The sequence below is a fragment of the Equus caballus genome, chromosome 5 (genome assembly GCF_041296265.1).
Source record: "Equus caballus isolate H_3958 breed thoroughbred chromosome 5, TB-T2T, whole genome shotgun sequence".
In the NCBI taxonomy this organism is placed as follows: Eukaryota; Metazoa; Chordata; class Mammalia; order Perissodactyla; family Equidae; genus Equus; species Equus caballus.
In genome coordinates, this window is record NC_091688.1 from 54,984,348 (window position 1) to 55,005,780 (window position 21,433).

The 21,433-nt window shown below is 40.0% G+C and overlaps 1 protein-coding gene across 2 annotated transcripts in view; it reads left to right on the forward strand.

Moving 5' to 3' along the window:
- NOTCH2 (notch receptor 2) overlaps positions 1–21,433 on the forward strand; it is a 153,775-nt gene that overhangs the window by 52,529 nt on the left and 79,813 nt on the right. For both annotated transcript variants that reach the window (XM_023642104.2, XM_070268447.1), the window contains exons 3-4: positions 12,133–12,392; positions 15,862–16,197. In XM_023642104.2, coding sequence (XP_023497872.1) covers positions 12,133–12,392; positions 15,862–16,197 — 596 coding nt within the window. The remainder of the gene's footprint in view (positions 1–12,132; positions 12,393–15,861; positions 16,198–21,433) is intronic.

Genomic DNA, 21,433 nt, shown 5'->3' on the forward strand with positions numbered 1-21,433 from the left:
TCAGACAGTTTTTGGACTTCAGAACTTTGAAGGGGGTCATCCACTCATGCTGGAGAACAGAAAGCAGGCGTCCCCACTCACTTTCTTTCCTAAAATCTTGTTTAATTTTCATTGCTTGGTCTCTGAAGAACTGAGCAGTTCATGCTACTGAGGCTGCTTTGTAGGACGTTCTGTCACTAAGGACTCCACGCTCTGGTGGTTCATGTAGTCAATGTTTTATCAAAGATTAATAAAAGTGCAACAGAGAATGAAGACTCTGTGTGTGTGTGTGTGTATTGGTTAACTTCATATTTTGGGGGAAAATGTGATTAAAAAACATCTACCCCATGTAGGGTTGGCTGGCCCACTTTGAATGATATAGGGGTGAGTGAGAGTTAAGAAGTCCTGTATATATCAGGAATCTTAATTGGCTTTGATAAGCTTTTGGGTAAATAGTCCAACCTAGTGGTTCCCAACTTCAAGTATAATTAAAGAGGGTTTTAAGATATAAAGATTCCATGACTCTTGCATTTTGCCCTTTGGCTTTTAAGAATATGAGCACTGAATAGTCTCTATATGCCAGTTACTGTGTTAGACACTGGGAGTATGGTGACGAACAATTCTTAGTCTGTTGGAGAAGACAAATAATAAGAATAAAGGATAATGAGTGATATGTCAGGGTTATGGGAACATTCAGTTGGGGGTATCAGGCCTATTTCTCAGAGGAAATAACATTTAAGCTGAGGCTTGAAGGAATTTTAGGGCTTAGCTATGAGAAGAGAGTGGGAAAGAGTGTTTCGGGCTGTGCAAAGGTCTGGAGGTGAGAAGTGGCACACTCTAGCATGTTCTGGGAGCTGCAAGAAGGTGAGCCCAGCAAGAGTGTCAAGCATAAAGGAGAGATGATCTGGAGGTGAAGCCTTTTCTCAGTCTATTTTGGAATGCAAAGCAAAATGTCAAAATCTACCAAGAATTCTGTAAACCATTTTATAATACCTTTATATATTAATAATCATAACATAATCTATAGACATTTAAATATGGGGAGGACATTATTTAGTGGTCTATAGAATGCTTTCTAAACATTTGCAGAGCCCATGCAATAACTGTACAGCCCATAGCTTGGGAACAACTGGCTTAACTCATTCATTTTTGCCTATTACTGTGAAGGGTGCTTTTTGTACACTCATATGTTTAGAGTGTGTTTGCCATCTTTTAATCACAAGCAGACATTTTCTCAGGGTCCAGTGCAGTGAAATATGGTAAGATACTGAATGTATGCTAGAAGACGGAAGAAAGACCACCTTCTGTTTTAGCAGCAACATAAGCCTTTCAGCACTGTTTGTGTGCCCTTGCTCAATCTTTCAAGTGATGATTGAAGAGACTAGGCGCTCATTTCAGTTTTTGAGTTCTGATAAATGAGGCCAGACTGTAAACTGGAAGATAAGGGTGTTTGCAAATTCTTGTGTAAATACAGCATGGTTTCCCATTGCAATGGTTACTGATTTCATAGTCTCTGATGAAGATGAACAATGCTGTGAATTAACAGTTTTAAAGCTTGTACCATTGCAACTTCTTTTTGGTTTGGATTTATTAAAATCAGCATGCATTTATTGTTTTATTCGGATGAGGGGGTTGAAAAACCTGAACACATGGAAACCAAGTGAGGTGGAGTTTCAGAAGATAATTCCCACCCTCACAATTCCCTGTGAAATTCTTTTCCTGTGGGAAACTTTTAATTTGGAAGCATTCAGCCTAATGTGGGAACCCAGATTAACATTTTCTGAAATACTTCTACAAGAAAAGCAGAAATGTTCTGTTCAGGAAGCTAAATTTACATAGTAGGAAAATGGGCTGTCCTGCACTTTTTGGTAGTCTTTATTAGTTGTGGTAAAAAGTTGTGTGTGGTGTGTGTGTGTGTGTATGTGTGTGTGTGTGTATGTGTATGTTTGACGAGAGAGAGAGAGAGAGAGAGAGAGAGAGACAGATTGTATATTTGTCTTTGTTTCCTTTACATCAAACCAACAAAGCCCTAGAAAGTGTGTTTTACCACAAACAGCCCAGTACTGGGCCCTAACTGTACACGAATACTTTTTTTAGTTCTTTTTGTTTTTCCTTCTTGCTGAGTAAGCTATAGTGTTTCCTTTTTTCTTTCTTTCTTTCTTTTTTGGGGGAAGGGAGGGGAACGTGGGAGTGGGAATGGCCAAGAAGAAGTCAACATGACAGAGCTGCTTCCTTTTTCTTCCCCTCTGTATCAGGAAGTTAACTAGAAGTCTTCATTGCAGCTGCTTTTTTTTTTTTTCTTTTTTTTACAAAGTCAGTAGTTGGTATAACCCAGTTAGTTACCTTTACACAGAGTTACAGAATTAAAAAGTTGACAGTCTGATGAGATATCAAACTGGAAGTGCTGGGAGGAGGGGGTGATGAAGTTAGATTAGTTGTTTGGGCCTCTTGAATGCCAACCTGAGAGAACAGAGTTGATTCTCTAGGCTCTGGGGCATCTAGATGTTTGTAGCCAGAGCCTTGGGAATTAAATGTTATATAGGAACTTTCACTGGTTACAGTTAGCCTTGGCTGTTAGCAATTATTTTTATCTACTTTAACAGGGTTGCGGGGGAGGGGGCAGGAAACTAAGCTGGCATTATGGTCACAGGAAAGAACAGACTGATTTGGGGCCTTTTCAGACTGCAGACCTTTGTTACTGACCAATGGTTAATTTGGTTTCTGGGTTTTGTTATTTTTTCCCCTGCCCTTACCTCATTTACCTTAACGACAGCTCCTTCTCTCTCAGCTAGGGCAGGCGGCCACTGCGGACTGTGGGGCTGAGAGGCCCAGAGCAAGAAGAAAGTGGGTTGAAAGCAGAGTGCTGTTTAAAGAATTTTCTGCTGGAAACCAGCCCAGAGGGAGTAAAGAGGAGCTGTAATGAGGAGCAGCTGCAGGGCCGATGCAACCCACATGAGACATTTTTTTCCCCTCTGTTCCACATTCTGTATAGATTTTGAAAAATCACGATTTTGAAATAGCTGTTTTGTAAAGCACGCCTCTCTTTTTCTTCTTCTTGTATGTGGTTGGGTTTTGCTTTGTTGTTTTATTTTTTTAAAGACTAAATCCTTGCTAAAAAACACTAAAGGCAGAGCTGCAGCAAAGCCCTGGATGCAATTTGGGTTCACCCTGCTGATACAGAACATTCGGTGGAGAAAACAAGGAGCGAGAACGCTGGCTCTTATTTGGAAAAGGGGCTTATTTCCTGCTCAGATTTCAGTCATCTTGGAGCTGACACAAGCTGCTACAGTGTTTTCAGCTTTTCTCTAGACGAGTGGCTATTCACTTAGGAAACTTGAAAGAACAAATTTTTCTGTCCTGTATTACTAGGGAGACTGATCCTGAACTGTAGCCATTGCCAGATAGCTTGGAATTGCTATTTGAATCCCAGCTTCGTTGAAATCTGTAAAGTGGCTACATGTAAACGAATCCAGCCTGCTGGTGACATCTGAGAGTTGGGGTCTGGTTTTCATCTGTTTTATTGAGGGGGGAACTGTATGGGCATCCTTTCAAATGGAGTGTTTTCTAGTTCCATTAGGAGGAATCCCGTCTTTTTTCTCTCTTTTCCTCTGTCCTTCCCTCCCCTTCACCCTACTCCCATGTGTGTTTGAACAATGACAATGAAAGAGTAGGCCTCTTCATGTCAGAAACGGCAGACTTTTTCAGAAAAAAAAGCATGAATATATCTGTATGGACCTGATAAGTATTCACATTAGTTTACTAATTATTTTATAGGGGAAAGGCTCCTCAAAACTTTCCCTGTATTAACTGCCTCCTCTGTGAACTATTCTTTGAGAGTTCCAAAACTCGAGAAGGGGGATAGGAGAAAGTCACTGAGAGAACTACAAAAATATTGATAAGTTCCCTCCAGGAGGGAGGCATTCGTATAGTTTTGGGAACAAAAGGCAGCTTTCATACCCCAAAAAGATTTACTTGGTTATTTTTTAGAAAATTTCTTACATACACCTTTAGTTCAAGATGTAAGCTATTTTCCGAAAGTTATGCTGGGGTTGCTTAATAGAACTACAGATTTGTGAGGGAACTTGGATGATCAGTCATGTTTCCAGCCTCTAACCAAACTCAACTTGAGTCATCTCCGGGAGAGAGCTGTTTAAACTCTTGTTTTCAGGCAGAGAGTCTTAATTCCCGCTCATACTTACAGGATATATAGTGTTCTTGTATTACAGTTGAACAGGGATTTGCAAAGTTGAAAGGTCTCCTGCCTTAGGAAACAGAGGCCCTTTATTTCTGGCTGTCTCCCTTACCCATTTCTCCCTTTTCTTCCCATGTCCATAATTCTGCTTAGCCTCCTGGGGTGTGAGGGATAATCTTGTACCTCAGGATGATTCTTAGGGTTGATTTGGCCTGTGTTCTACCAGGCAGAGCATAGTGTGGGGTTGGAAGGGGATTTTATAGCAGATTGGGGTTGAGAGACTGACTTTGTTCATCCTATGACGTTTAACTTGCTTTGGAACCAGTTGCTTAATGGTAAGTAGATGCTTATGATATTCAAGGAACCTGCACCAGGGTCTCAAGACATGCCCCCCCCCCCCCCCCATTAGAGGGGAGTTTGAAAAGGCACAGGAAATACATAACAATGGCTTAAATGAAGAAGAGACATACTGGCAGAAATAGCATGATGTGTAATGCGGCACTGCATCTACCGTTGGAGAGCTCGGAGGTGGGTGAGATGGTTTGGAGGAGCCTTAATGGAGAACATAGGTTTTGAGCAGATCTTTTTTGAAACAAGGATGGAAGAGAGGAACATTAATTAGAGACACATCAGATGGGAGAGAATGATATCTCTCACAGGAAATTAGATTTTTACATAGGGAACAGTAGATAAGGTGTGGAAATCTCTAGTGTTTGAGTTATAAGTTACTAGAGAGTAAGATGGTAGGAGTGGGGCAGACAAGCTGGTTGTAGATTCTGAGGAGCTGGGCACTAGTGCTGGTTTCTGAGCAGAGAAGTGATGTCATCAAAACTGTGCGTGAGAAGGGTTATTCTTTAAGTAGTAGTTAGTTTCAGCAAGGAATTTCCAGGTTGTCCTTACGCAGAGATGTGGATAGGATGCCGCTGCAGTTAGGATGATAGAGCTGACTGAGTAGGTGCTGGTCTCGGGGCGAGACCTAGGAGAATACTTTCAGTTAAGTGCCATTTTATGTTTTGATAAAAGATCTGTGTGAAGATAGAGATACGGTTGTAGCTGACACAAAACAGGGAAATTGCTAGATTCACAGACAACAAACTTGGGCAAGTCAGTTAGCTTTGGCATCCTTATCAGTGCAATAGGGCTTCAGACCAGTTGACTTCTGAGGCATAGTGCAGTGCTGACATTCTACGATTCTAAGAATAGAGTATAAAAGTTATCCCAATCAAGGAAACTTGGGATAAGGATTCAGCATCATGAATTAAAAAGGAATAAATAACAGGTCCCATTACTGGATTCAAGAAACATGTACACGTATACAGTGAGAGAAATGTGTCATAAAAGTAGTTCACGTGAAAAAAAAAAAAGGTCTGGGCTTTTTAACTGACTCTGTGTTCAGTAGCATATATAGTATTTTGTGGCATGAGGCTACCAAAGTAGAAACATAGTATCCAGATCACAGGAGGTGATGATCCAGCTTTATGCTGTGCTGGTAAGAACACGTGTGGTTTTTTTACCCCCATTTTGAGCCCTGCACTTTAAAGAGGTTTTTGATGAACTAGAATCATCTAGTGGGGGGAGACAGGATAGCTCAGCGTTGATGTATAGTCATGCGCTGCATAACGACATTTTGATCCACGACAGGCCGGATATATGACACTGGTCCCATAAGATTAGTACCATATAGCCTGGACATGTAGTAGGCTATACCATCTAGGTCTGTGTAAGTGCACTCTATGATGTTCGCACATCGACGAAATCGCCTAATGATGCATTTCTCTGAACCTAGCCCCATGGTTTAAGGGACACATGACTGTACATGAGCTCTGGAGTCAAACCTGGTTTTGAATCTTGCCGCTGCTGTCTACTACCTGTGAAATCTTAATCTTTCTAGCTTCAAGGTCCTCAAATACAAAATGGAGGTCATAATATAATATATTGTTATAGGGAGTAATAAAAGAGATAATAGTTGTTAAATGCTTAGCAAATACATAATCCATAGTAAGTGTTTCAAAAATGTTGTCACTATAATTATTATTACTATTGTTATCTTAAGCATAGAAGAGCCATTAAAATGGTGAGGAAGTCTGGAAATAATTTTACACTGAGGAATAGTCCAAAGCACTGAATCCTGGAGAAAAGAAAACAAAGGGTCAACATAACTGTCTTCAAATTCTTGAAGGACTATGTGTTCTAGAAGACAGGGTTAGCCAGTAGGTAGAAATTATAAGAAGGCAGATTTTTAAAACATAAGATGTAATTCACGTGGTTCACCCTTTTAAAGTGTACAATTCAGTGGTTTTTAGTATATTCACAGAATTGTATAACATCACCATTATTTAATTTCAAAGCATTTTCATTACACCCTAAAGAAACGCTCTGCTCCTTAATAGTCACTCTCCATTTCCCCCTCTCCCCAGCCCCTGGCAACACTAATTTGTTTTCTATCTCTATGGATATGCCTCTTCTGGATATTTTATATAAATGAGATTATACAATATATGGCCTTTTGTGCCTAACTTCTTTCATGTAGCATGATGTTTTCAAGGTTCATTCAGGTTATAGCATGTAACAGAACTTCATTCCTTTTTATGGCCAAATTATTTTTCATTGTATGTATGGATATACCACATTTTATTGATCCCTTCATCAGCTTATGGACATTTGGATTGTTTCCACCTTTTGGCTGTTATGAATAGTACTGCTACAAACATTCTTTACAAGTTTCTGTGTAGATTTATGTTTTTAGCTATCTTGGGTATATACCTAGGAGGGGTGGCAGAATTTTAAGACTTCAGAAAGAAAGAGTTTTCTGACAAAGGGATCCACCCATACTGAAGACTGTTCTATTGTTGAAGTAGTGAGCCAGTAATTTTATTTTACGTAACAAATGCATGGTGTGTACTATATGCTGGATACTATTCTAAATGCTTTACAATTATTTAAAAATGCTATGAGATAGGCACTATTATTAAATCCATCTTACAATAGGGAAGTTTACCAACTTGCCCAAGGCCACTCATCAAGTGAATGGTAGAGCAAGGATTGAAATCCAGGTACTCTGGATCTAGAGTCTATCCTTTTAATAGCAGGAACAATAATAACTTCAGGAATTTATTAAATTCTTACTATTTCTAGGCACCTTGCTTAACTGCTGGTATTCAGGTAGAGGCTTATGATCATCTTTGAGGGTTGTTTTAGAAAGAATTATCTCATTGGATAGAATTACCTTAGGGTGTCTTGAATTCAGAGGATGGATCGAAGTCAGGAGAAAGCCAGCAACAAGATGCCTGGCCTGAGGCTTTTAAGATGATCAGAATTTGTATCAAAAAGGAGACTGTGAATATGAATGATAAGTATTATAGGAATTTAGTTAACAAGACTTGTCAGAACATGGCAATAAATTATATATAACTGAAAAGGATTAACCAAAGCGACTTTTGAGATTGTGAATGGAAGCCTTAGAAAAATGGAGGAACTGAAGTTTCATGGGAAAATGATCCCACTTTTTAAATGTTTAGTTTCAGATATTGGCAGGATATGTTATGGTAAGTAGATGACTTTTAGTAAACTGAGCATATGGAACTGGAGCTGTATTTTGAGAGTCAAATACATGAAGGTAGTTGCTTAAAACCAGGTGAACAACAACAATAACAAATGCTTATGAGAAAAAAGAGCAGTGCAGCCCGGACTTCAACTTTAAAGTGGTCATAATTGAGGGGGAAGAAGGGGAAGAGGAATCAGTCATCTACACCTAAGAATTTATGGAGTTTTGAGGTAGACAGAAGGAGTCATGGAAGCCAAATGTGAAAAGATTAAAATGATGGAAGGCACGGTCAGCAATACTTTCTATAGGAGAGAATTTCCTTATGAAATCTCAGATGAGACCGCTGAACTTGACAAGGGGAGGGTCATTGATCTTAGAACATAGTTTCTGGGCAATAATTAGAATGAATTTTTTGTTGCAAAGGGACAAGTAAGAAGTAGATGGAAAAGAAAGGGAAAATATCTATGAAATTAGGCTATAGTTATAGAAGTTTGATTGTGAAGGAAGGAGAATTGGGAAATGGGGCTTAGTGAAAAATGTAGGTTAAAAGGGACTTATACATGTTTTAAGGTAAAGAAAGAGGCTGATGTCTAGCCTGCTAGAACATCTAAAGTAAGAAGTTGAGTCTTTATTATTATACCAGCAGTAGGTCTAGTTTCGCATAAATATAAGATGTGGTTCTGTACAAGGACTTTAGGAGAGTGAGTCAGTTAAACTTCTTATCCAAGAATTATCTCACTTAGAATAACACAAAATCCTTCTTAACAGTGGACTAAAGGCCTTTCATGATCCGCCTTCTGGTTACAGCTCTCATCTGTTTTCAGCTGCCCTGTTTCTTAATCCCTTTGGTAGAACCATAAAGGTCTCCTTGCTACTCCTCAAACTGCTGGCACCAGTGCCTGTTTGGGGGCTTTTGCATTTGCTGTTCCCTCCACCTTGAACATGCTTCCCCTAGATGCCTGCATAGCTAGTCCCTCACTTCATTCAGGTCTTGACTCAACTGTGCCTCCTCACTGAGGCCTTCTCTGATTTTCCTATTTAAAATCAAAGTACCTCACTTTACCCCCTGCTCTCCCCAATTCCATCCTTTCCTATCCTGCTTTCCTGTTTTAATTAATTTTTTACATAGCACTTAACTCCACCTAACAAATTATGTATTTTACTTACTGATTTTGTTTTTTATCTTCTCCTAGTAGAATTTAAACTCCACAAGTTCAAGAATATCCTTAGCACTAGAACAATTCCTGGCACATAATAGGCACTTGCTAAATGTTTGTTGAATGAATGAATGAGTGTAATATTCTTTGTGGAAACTGATATGAAAACATTCTTCTTCATCACCAACATCATTATTAATAAGCATATTGGATGCTATTTATAGAATTAGGCTTCATATATTCTCTTACACAGGAGTTGGCAGATGTTTTCTGTACAGCACCAGATAGTAAATATTTTTTGTGGGCCATATAGTCTCATCTTAACTTCAACCCTGTTATTGTAATGCAAAAGTAGTCAGACAGTCCATAAATGGACAGGTGTGGCTATGTTCCAATAAGGCTTTATTTGTGGACACTGAAATTTGAGTTTTACATAATTTTTAAGTGTTATGAAATATTATGATGCTTTTGATTTGTTTCCCCAACTATTTAAAAATGTAAAAACCGTTCTCAGCTGATGGGCTATACAAAAACAGGCAGCAGAGGGGCCAGCCCAGTGGCACAGCGATTAAGTTTACACATTCCACTTCCGCGGCCTGGGGTTCGCCGGTTTGGATCCCAGGTGTGGACATGGCACTGCTTGGCAAGCCATGCTGTGGTGGGTGTCCCACATATAAAGTAGAGGAAGATGGGCACGGATGTTAGCTCAGGGCCAGTCTTCCTCAGCAAAAAGAGGATTGCAGCAGTTAGCTCAGAGCTGATCTTCCCCCCACCCCCCCCAAAAAAAAAAAAACAGACAGCGGGCCAGAGTAGGCCTGTAAGCTGTAGTTTGCCAACCTCTGCTTTCCTGGTTTATTAACATATCTTAGTTGAAACTTATTTTTCCATACTTGGTAGATAGCAACAATGTAGATTAAACCCTAGTAACAGATAATTCAGGAATACTTTTGTTTGGCTCCGGAATTTTTCATATTGTTTCCTGTTTGTTTTCCTGGGCACCTTATGTTTTCATTACGTGTATACAATGCTGATATTTAAAGGAGTTTGCATTCTCTGAGCATGTGCCACATGATAGGGTTGGAGAGGTTGTGGTGGTGTAATAGTCTGGCAGCAAAGCTGAGCAAAGCCCACCCAAGTTTAAAAGTTTACTATTATTTGCAAGGTGAATAATTCCCATATGGGAGAATCAAAAGTTGTCAGCCAGGCTTAATGCCCAGAGGACTATCACTGTACATGAGAATTGTGTTGCAGTTTTTAACATCATTCACAACAGATTTCTTGAATAAGTTACAAATGCTTTTGATAATATAGCTCAAGGTTAATTTTAGCAGTGCTACATTGACAATTTTTGCTCCTCTACTTAAAAAAAATCAGAAAATAACCTATCCTATTATCAAATCAAGCTGTGATTTGAATAAAGCATCATATTTTCCTCAATAAGTACAAGGAAAGAAAAATGTTTTTCATTTGCAAAACTTTTTATGTATAATGTTTTTCACACACTTGTTTTTTTTCAATTCTTACAATAATCCCACGATGTAGGTAGCCTTATTAACTATTTAAAATATGAGAGAACTAATAGTCAATGAGGTTAAGTAACTTGTCCAAGGTCACAGCATCGGGACTCCCAACAGGCCTTCTCACCATATGAGGTACAGACTCCTCCCTGGAAATTTCAGCCGGTCTTTGATTTCAGCGCTGTGCCTTCTCCTCCCTGCCTTTCAATCTCTAGCTTCACCTGCTCATGAAGATGCTCAAAGCTCTAGCTGCTCCTGACTGCCATGTTTACTGTATACAGCTCTGGGAAGGGGTGAGGAGGCAGTGGCCAATTACATCACTACTACTGTAGCTACTTAGCAGCTGTTTCCCCCTCCAGCCATTTTAGCTACTGCCTAATTCTTCTGGGCACGTTACTCTTAGTTCCCTAACATTTGGTCCTCCTTCTTTTCTCAATAACTGTAACTTCTAAAGACCTCACCTTGCCACCCAATGGCTAATGAAATGTCTTGGGGATGTTTGGCAAAGACAGGAAGGAGTAAAACTGTGCTTCAAGTATGGGTGATTGGGAGAATCAGGACACAGTAATTGGGCATAGGAAGACATGATAGGAGCTGGCTTTGAGGGGAAAATTTCGAGTTTGGTTTAAATGTGTTACCTTTGAGGTAATGGTAGAACAGCCTTCTAGGTTTAGTTTCCTATCCTTCAAAAAGTAAAGTGGAGAAATAAATTGAACCAAATATTTGGGGTGACAGCCAAGTGACAAAATTTATAGTTAGAATCAGTCTTTGTGTTCTTTTAAATGTGTCTTAGAGGTCCCATTTAAACAGCTTCTTCATTATGAAGATGGAGACTTTCCATGCCTTTTCTATGCTGTTTAGAGAAAATTTCCATAAATATTGCACACAATTTGGGATGGTTATGCATCTTCTGAATCAGTGCATGGCATATGAAGGGAGTCCTCAACACAGCATATGGAAGAAGTTGTAGAATGTTATTCTGGAATTGTTTTCCCTTCTTCACTTGGGTGTTTGTATGCTACCTTAGATATTTTTTATGTTATTTTAATTATATTTTGTGCTTTTTTATTTGGTTATAAAAGCTACCTACTACTTATATCTTAACAGATTTAAGTTAAAAAAAAAACCCCTTCGAACCCTCCCCTATTCCTGTACCTACTTTTTCTTTCTTTATCACAGTCTCAACCCCCTGAACAGAACCCAGAAATCTATGTATAGGCCAGTCAATGTCTCAGTGGAAATAAGAAAAGAAAAAGTTATTATTTCTCAATGCTTACTGGAGAGAAACACATGATATTTTATGTATTTTAAATTAGAGAGGATAAGAGGATCAGCCCATGGATTGTCATGTGACCATCTTGATCCTTTCAGATGGCTTAGTCAAAATGAAAAAGTTAATGAATTTAAACAGACAAGTATCAACAATGCTGCACAGAAAGGTACTGTTACCCCATACCAACCTGTACCTACAAGAAAAAAAGCTATGATTGTATTTTGCCTTTGAATAAGGGTCATGCTGACTGGCTATGACAGACCATGCTGGATCACCCACGTGGTATTCTGTCACCTTTCAAGTCTTAAGACTCAGAGGACACGGGAGTGTGTGGTTAAGTTCTCCGAGCACTTCTCTTAAAGCGAGGCAGTTTTACAAGTTGTTTTTCTTGAATGGACTACATTATCTTGTAAGTTTTTGGACTCACAAGAAGTCAAGTGTTTTCATAGACTCCTCTCTTTTCCACACAGGTGTCAAGAGGGCTTCTTGGGAGAATATTGTCAACATCGAGACCCTTGTGAGAAGAACCGCTGCCAGAATGGTGGGACATGTGTGGCCCAGGCCATGTTGGGGAAAGCCACATGTCGCTGTGCCTTGGGGTTCACGGGCGAGGACTGCCAGTACTCGACCACTCACCCCTGCTTTGTGTCTCACCCCTGCCTGAATGGAGGCACTTGCCACGTACTTAGCCGGGATGCCTATGAGTGCACCTGCCAAGTGGGTTTTACAGGTAACAAATGGGACTCAGGCCCATACTTTTCTATTTTCAGCAGGTACCTCTATTTAGCATCTTTTAGATCTTGGCATCTTGCTCTTAAGGGTTCCCCAATTCTGGTGCATGTTTAACATTATGGTAAGGGACTGGCATGTTCCAGATGACTATCCTTAACTTCCTTTTGAAAGTTTTAAGAGGGGAGAAGGAGATAAAAAAAGTCATATGCTTCTGAGCATTTGACTACCTAAAGTGTATATGTCAGGATTGGGGATCAGAATTATTTCACTGTTACCAGAAGAAAAGCTGTTTGTGCTCTTGATAACTTATTCCTTGAAATCTCCTCTCCCTAGACATTCAAGGTACTGCCTTTTCTGGTTTTCTAAATTCTGATTGTTCCTTTTGGTTCTGCATTTCCTTGTCCTCATCCATTAAATTTTTGTCTTCCTTGGAACTCTGTTTTGGGCCCTCGTTTGAGCCACATCGCAGTTCTTCCCAGGGAATCTCACCATCTCCAGTTACTTTCAGCTGTGTTATCTTTATCAGTTGCTGATGACTCTCGAAGTTATCCTTTTCACTCCACCCCAACCCTGACACTCAGGCTCATATTTCTAACTATGCATTGCATGTTATCCTTGGAAATTCAATAGGTATCTCAAACTCAACGTATTGATATAAATAGGTGGCACCAATGTATACTCCAAACACTCCACACTAGAAACTCCTTCTCCCTTGTGTTTAACCCACTTGGACCCAGTCACCCAACCCAGCCTCTGAATTACCTCTCACCTGTCTACTCTTATCCATTTCCTCTCCTACTCTGTAATTGAGGTCCATGTCATCTCTCACCTGGACTCCCGTAGTCGTTTCCTTGCCTTTACTTTCTCCCCATCTTGTTCACCTGTCACATTGCCACCTCTTTAATTATAAATGCAAATCTTCTCACAGACTTGCTTGCTTAGAAGGCCTGCTGACTTTTCATCATCCACAGAGTAAACTGCAAACTCTTTTGCATGGCTTCCATGGCCCTTCCCAGTCTAGGCCTTCTGTATTTTTATAGCCTCACCTCCCCACCAGCATCTATCTCTAGTCACGTCAACATTCTCATCACTTCCTGAAAATGTCACCCTTCCTACTGCCTCCATCCTATTACACACCCCTCTTCCTGGAATGCCCTTTTCTACAATTGGTGATTGCCCAATGTTATGTAAAACTCTGTCTTACTGACCCTTTCATGACTCTTTGAGGCAGTTTAGTTTGTATGTTCTCTTATTTTATGTGTCACTTTTTATTGCAATTAATTTTTTACATGTCTCTCATCTGACTAGATTATGGGTTCTTTAAAGGTGGGTCTGAGCTTTATTCAGGATGAACCATAAATGTTTATTAAGTTATATGAGAAAAGGAGAACCATTTACCATTTTGTCCCCCACCACACCAACAATTCTGTAGATCTAATTGGCAAAAATTAAAAAACATACCCATAAAACTAGACTAGTTAGGAATACTTGTTATACTGATTTTTCATGTAAAGGTGTTGGTGGGGTTGAGGATAGTTAGGATGATCCATTATCTCCATCATGACTATGACAGCAGTGATGCTGTGAGTCATCGAAGAGATGTGGTGGTTAACAGATTAATTTTTTCCTAATTGTTGGTTTGAGTTGTTTTGCTCCACAGCCAAAGGGGAGGGCATACCCATTTAAAACATTTTAATCTTGTTCAGTGGAAATGCCAGCAGTGCTTTCTTCATAATTAAAATGCTACTCTGAAATGATCCCTAAATTATGACTTCTTCCTTTTCTTTTAAAAGGATCTCTTTTTGGTGTTCTGCAGAGTTCTGATCATCTTTATACATCTGCCACTTGTCTGTCACTTTAGGAATCACCACAGGTCAAGTTCATCCCTTTGGTTTTGTGATAACCCAATACCCCATCTAGTCAGACCATATTAACTTGTATCTACTCATAGATGAAGAAACAGAGGCAGGAAGTTAGTGCCTATGTATATTAGTGCCTATGTAACATATATGGAAAACCAAGTTCAAGGACCTTCCTGTTTTAGTTGTAGGCAAACATTCTGACACACATGGTTGCTAGAAGTAAGCATTTTTATCTCTTCTCCACTGTAAGTAAGTACCTCTCAGTGGAATGAGAGAAAATAGGGAGAAAAATTACAGTTCCTTCATTTTCTCTCTGCTTAGCACCCTGAGATATATGTGCTGTGCCCAGACTTTTATTGCACCTTTTCCATTTGATTTGACGGTCCTTAATAGGCAGAGACCACTTCTATGTGCTCATGTGTCACCTCGTTGTCCCTTTTAGAAAAGATGTCATAGCTCTCATTTGCTTTTCTGTGGGGGTCAAAGATTTGGATGTTTACCTAGACAACCAGATGGAGTATTAATAAATTCATGGAGTTCTCATATCTTTAGTTTAAAAAAGGATGAGGCTAATGAAAACAGAAAACCATGTGAATGCCAAATTTACTAGTAGCATGGGAGTATTTTTTTTCTCTCTCTCTTTCTATCTCAAAGAATCTGCTTTGCTCCTGTGAAGTCATGCCTTAGGATCTAGCACGTCAGAGTCTTCCTGCTTCTGCTAGTACTTTCGTACCCGAGAGAGTCCACAACAGTTACCTTTTTAGACCTTTATTCTTATGGGAACTTCTAGTTCTTTTCATATATAAGGAGCCAGAGAGTCTTCATCCTCTTCAAACACATCAAGCAATATTTGCAGCAAGACCACAATTAATAAAATGTTTCCCAGAATTTGTGTGCATGTGTGTTGGTTTAAAGGAAATAGAAGTAGTGTTGACTTGTTTCTATCATCCAAGAGGTTAATTTAGTAACTAGTAATATGCTGCGGAAAATATCAGTACATTTTATTCATTCACCAGACATGATTTGAGAGCCTACTACGGGGATCCAGCCCCTGACAGTGTGGCAGGTGGTATAACAGAAGGAAACAGCAAGCTTGAGATGCGTGTGCAGGGGCGTGTGTGTGTGTGTGTGTGTGAGAGAGAGAGAGATTTGGGGAGTTGAGGGAGGCATTAAGGATGACTTTAGTAACCGTGATTTATGAGTAGAGTTGTCAAGATAATTGGGAGTTCACTAGGAAAACAAAAAGGAAGATAGCATTCCAAACCGAAGAGCACGTTATGCAAAGACAAGGAAGTGTGAGACAATAGGTGGACCCAGACCCTTCTTTGCTGCAGGGACTGATGGGATCCTGCAGGACTGGGCTTCTTGTGACTAGCTTACAGTCTTCTCCATGTGCTCGTTGGCTCTTTGTGTCTCAGCTGAGGGCCCTGGAGAGTGCCTGTGTCAGATGATCTTGATGAGGCTCTTATTTGGGCTTCCTGTAAAATTCAGAGAGTTTAGGGATTTTCCATGCAGGAGCTCCCTGGTGTCAAGATGTGGGGTGTTGAGAATTGGGCTAACTCCCATTTTTGTGGGCAGTACTGAGTTCTCTTATCCTTCCTCTAGGTAAGCTGTGCCAATGGACTGATGCCTGCCTGTCTCATCCCTGTGCAAATGGAAGTACCTGTACCACTGTGGCCAACCAGTTCTCCTGTAAATGCCTTGGAGGCTTCACAGGGCAGAAGTGTGAGACTGATGTCAATGAGTGTGAAATTCCTGGACAATGCCAGCATGGTGGCACTTGCCTCAACCTACCTGGTTCCTATCAATGCCAGTGCCCCCAGGGTTTCACAGGCCAGCACTGTGACAGCCCTTATGTGCCCTGTGCACCCTCCCCCTGTGTCAATGGAGGCACCTGCCGGCAGACTGGTGACTTCACTTTTGAGTGCAACTGCCTTCCAGGTAAGCAGTCCCCCTAGTGTCTTGGGATTGGGGGTGCACGTGCAGCACAGAAGAAAGGTGGTAGGTGTGGCTCAATTGCTCCTTTAGGAAGTAGCCTTCCCAGGAGGGAAAAGGGGAAGTGAGAATTTTGTGTGAGGTGGGTCACTGGTGAGGGAGGGGTTTTATGGGCCCAATGTGGTCCATAAACTGAGCAGGGGGTAGTTTAACATGTCACAGTTTATGATGATGAGTGGCTAGGAAATTGTTTATTGTTCTTTTTGGAGAAACAGTAAGAAATAAGAGAAACAGAGCTCCAGGAAAGGGATAGAGAAGTCTATGGCATGGAAAGGAACACAGTGAGAATTAGACAGAAAAATGTGTATGTATGATTAATAAAGCGCTTTAAACTGAGTTGACAGTAATATCAGGTGACCAACTTTTATTTTATTTCACCTCTGATGGAGTAATAGGTTATTTTCCTGTCTACCTAAATGCACCCGCCTACTCTTTTGTGATTTTCCTTGGGCTTCTCTCCCTCAGAACCCTCTCCATGTACCTACCCTCACTGACTTCACAGTAACCCTGCCCCAGCTTGAAGCTAGAGAAGTTTGGAACTGAGGGGGTGTGGTGCTCTGTTAATCAGTGAGTGCTTAATTCCAAGATAGAAGCAATGAGAGAATCAGTGTATGGGAGCTTGGGGCCCTGCATTCTGTAGAGATGGAGAAAGGAGCAAGCCTGGCCAATTCACTAAACTCCTTATAAAAACGATGAGGAGGTTGAAAACCGAGAATTTTGATTGGGAACAGAACACAAGCAGCTGGAGCAGATGAATTACTAAGCAACAAAGATTCTGTTTTTATACAAATATTCTTAGTACAAAAACAAAAGAAGGAAAACTGTAGGGGAGAGTAATGTGCTAAGTAAGCAGAACTGCCTCAAAAAGAAGTTGTTCTAGCTACTCTTGCAGAATGGGAATCTTAGGTTCTGGTGTTGGGGCTATGGTTCACGTATAATGGGGTTGTGTGTTTAATTTGGAGATTAAAGGTGATATCTTGGTCCTCGGTATAAAACCAAATGGTAATTTGTTCACTTCATTCAGTAAAAATTTACTGACTGCCAGCCATGTTCTAGGCACCATGCTGTGTGCTTGGGATACAATGATACAAGACACTGCTGCATAATAGAAAACTTTATACCATTTAGCTGTAAACCACAAGAACAAGCTAGTAATTGTATTGCTTTCAGTTTCTCTTTCAATGAAGAGTAAATAATGTTATCATTCTAGACACTAAATAAATTTTTATTGACATAATATTACCATCACCCACATTATCTTTTAGAAGGAATAACTAAAAGATATCTTTCTTCACTCCCATGTTTGTTTGTATTTTAAGGATTAAAGAAGCAAATAGAAATGTAAACAATTTAATTTTACAAATATTCTAATAGCCTAATATTCTAATAGTCTCAGTGGCTAGTAATTGAGGTTAGTGTGATTTATTGTTGAGGCTAAATATGTTTTTCAGTTTCAAGAAAATTACTTTTAATAGTTGCCTAGAACCAGAGGTTGATTTGGCAGCAAAATACTGACGGGAAGTGAGAGAAGTCAATAAAGGAAGTTTTTAGCTAGGAGAGAGTGATTATTCACTCCCATAGTCTCTGCATTGTTAGCCATTAGCCACGATAAGAACCTTAGGGAATTCTGAGAGTGTGTCCAGGAAAGGATCTGTCAAACCAGAATAGTATCTCCTTGAGAAAGGAAATAACCAGGGATTCCACAGCTGAGAGGCTGCCAGGGCTAGTGGGATGGAGTAAGGAGATCTGGGCTGTCTCTTATGCTCTGCTTGTAGTTTAAAGCAAGACGTTTATTTACTCCCTGATGAAGTGTGTGTGTGTGTGTGTTAGAGATTGGGATGGGAGTGCGGGGGCGGGGAGAAGATTTGGCGAAGAGAAAACCAACATTTATTTAATACTTTTTATGAGTCAGGCACTGTGCCAGGTACTTCTGCATCCATTAGCTCAATTACATGAAAACCTTGAGGATAGGTATGATTTTTTGAGTTTTCCCAGGTGAGGTAACTCAAGTTTGAAGATGTTAAGTGATTTACCCAAAGTTACACAGCTGACATGTGGTTAGGCTGGGTCCTGAAACCCAGGCAGGTTATTTCCAAAGCCTGTGCCTTGTGCATCCAGCTGCATCACACTGTGCTGCCTGTCTGCCCCTGAAATGTGTGAAACTTTTTGTTAAATGCTTTGAGTTGTTTGGGTTAAAAAAAAGTAGTTTCATGTTTTAAGAAAAAGGAGATACTTCTAATTACGATCAAAGAGTATTTATTACATATCAGCCTATATATGGCATCATGCACATATTTAAAAATAAGTAGACTAGTTCTTGCCTTTGGGGTCCCAGGATCTAAAGCAGATGACATTAGCTTGGACAACGTGTAGAAGGAAATCAAAAAAGAATTCAAAACAATAGATGGTGCAGTAACACTATGAATAAATATGTATTTACACAATTTGTAAGATTTTATGCTCATTGTCTCTATGTCCCAGGTGGAGTTTGGAAAGTAACTTTGTTTCTACATAGGGAAATAGTGCCTGGAGACAATTTTTCTTTTAGAAAGTCCTCTTCATAATGTAATACCATTCTCCTTGCCCCTCCCTCCATTGCCCTCCACACTATTCAAGAGACTAAAATGTTAGTTAAAATAATAATCACTCTCTCAATGTAAACACTACCCTTATTTGAAGAGAATGTTCTAAAAATGAGGAAACCAAGTCAGCAGGAGGTGAAGTAGCTTGTTAAGATGCTCTGCAACTGTCCATCGCTGGTTCCCACCATATTTCAAGTCTTTGCACTTTTAATTGAGGCCTACCCTGATCACCCTATTTCAAATTGTAACCAGTCCCCTTCCCCCCTTAATTACTGGCCCTGGTCTACTTTTTCTTTTCCTTTTCTGTAACACTTAACCATCTTCTCACTATATAATTTGCACTATATAATTTACTTCATTATGTCTACTGTTTATTGCCTTTTTCCAAATTCTCCCGCCTCTTCCCCCACCAGAGGGAAAGCTATAATCTTTGTTTTTTGTTTAGCAATGTATCCCAAACACCTAAAAACAGTGACAGGTACATAATAGGCACACAAATATTTATGGACTGAGTTTAGTATAATATCATAGTATTGCGAATATAACTTTGGTCTTCTCATTTTCTTCCTGGTATCATGCATCTTTAGTTTGCTGAGGATGCACCCGGACTTAGTTTGGCTTCTCCTTTTGTTCGTGTATACTCTTGTACTAGATAAGAAAAATTTGAGAGTCCTTTTCAACTCTCAAAGTCAGTGAACCCCACATAAATTCGTGATTATATTCAAATGGCTAAGTTATAGTTCTTTTCCTGCAAAGGAAAAGTTACCATAAGTTGATTTTAGTATTATTGCAAGACTCATGTGGAGGGAATTAAAACTGAAAAAATGACTCATCTGTGTGACAAAAAAAGAAGTGTTTCTCCGTAGAGGGAAGGAAAAAAGAATATGTTCAAGAGGGAACTAATAGAATAAAACCAGGGAACTATATTTCATCTTCTCCTTGGATCAACAACTGTTAATAATCCAGATCCTTCATGAGCTACCATTAAGTAAAATCTTTAGCAGAAGCCCTGAGGAAGGGCACTCAGCCAGGATAATTTTAACGTAAGAGCAAAATAGAAAATAAATTATTGAATCATTGACTCTCAGTAATTTGGGGTTAGGGCCAACTAGTGGGGAGAGAATGAGTTAGGCTGGTTTTGTGTTTGTGGATATTTAAAAAAGTAGCACAATAATCTAACAGTGGGTTGTTTGGATCTACTGGCTGTGCCTTGGGAGTTCACACTTAAACAGGCCTCAACATACTTTCTCTTTTTCTCTCTCCCACACCTCTTTATTCCTCCGTGATCTTTTTTAAACTTCATAAAAAAGCTGTCATCTGTCCTTTCCAAACAACGAAGGTTTATTCTTTGTAAACCACCTCTTTACTTCACAGGCTGATTACGTGTAGTATCCCTATATCATTAAAATAAAGCTTAAACACTTTTTGTGGCTTTTATGTCTCCTCTGTTGTTGCTGAGCTTAACACCTGTTAGAAGTAATCCCCTCTTGCATTCTCATCTGCAGGGGCATGTGATATTCTCTTGGGTATTATACTAATCATATTTGGCAGATTTCTCTGGAGCAGATGCAGAAATGATCGTACCAGTTTCCAGGGGGCATTGGTTTAGCTCCTTTGACTTGATGTTCCTGGAAGTCTTTCCTGTTCTCCCACGCTTGGTAGTTTTGCCCATGCCATCTCTTCAGCTTTCTTTCATCTTCTACCCCTCACCCCACCTTTTTATATAGAACTTATTCTTTGTGATTTGCCAGAGGTACCTATTTCACTGAAATGCCTTCTATATTTTCTACCCCATGGGGATTAGAGACCCTCTGAGGTCTTTTGGCAACCTTCATACCTCTAGCACAGCACTTATCAAACCAAGTGTTTATTTGTTCCTTTTTCCTAGTAGACACTCTCATTTTAACTTTCCCCACAGTATACAACTTAGTGCGATGCACAAAATTGAGACTCAGTGAATATCTGGCAAATAAATGAATTCATTGTGATAGAGAAGAGAGTTCCTATATTCTGTAATTTTTTTTTATGTACTGAATTTATTGCTTTTGAACCCCCTTATTCATTTGTCTGACTTTTTTGGTGATAAGGTTGAAAGGGAGGTGGAGAGCCATAAGGGAACATCAAGGGAAGCAGGTAGGAGCAGCAGCCTGGGTGGGTGGTAGGGCTGAGGGATACATGGGCCAGTCATGGGGGTCACTGAGCTCATCTGGGCCCATTCAGAGGATGGAAGATGTGTGCCAAGGAAACCAGTTGGACAAAGATGCGGTCAGTTTGCTTTTGTGATAGGCTTCTCCCTGGGGGGGAGGGAAGAAGGTGGCCCTGTAGCCTTTTACCTTTTGCCTTTGTCCGGTTCCAGGTATCCCTGTTTTTTTCCTCACTATTTCATCGCTGTGCGCTGAAGCTCTTCCTGAGAACTTTCAGCTTGGCCTGAGAGAATCCTGGTTGTGTCATCTCATCTTCCCCTTTCTGCTCTCTTCTTTGTATCTCTCAACCCTCACACCTCCCAGGGTCTGAAAATGGAAAGATATGATGCTCTCTTGAGAGATGCTGTTTTCTGTGTGGGATGACAAGTTCAAAAGACTCTTTTCTGCTCCCCACCC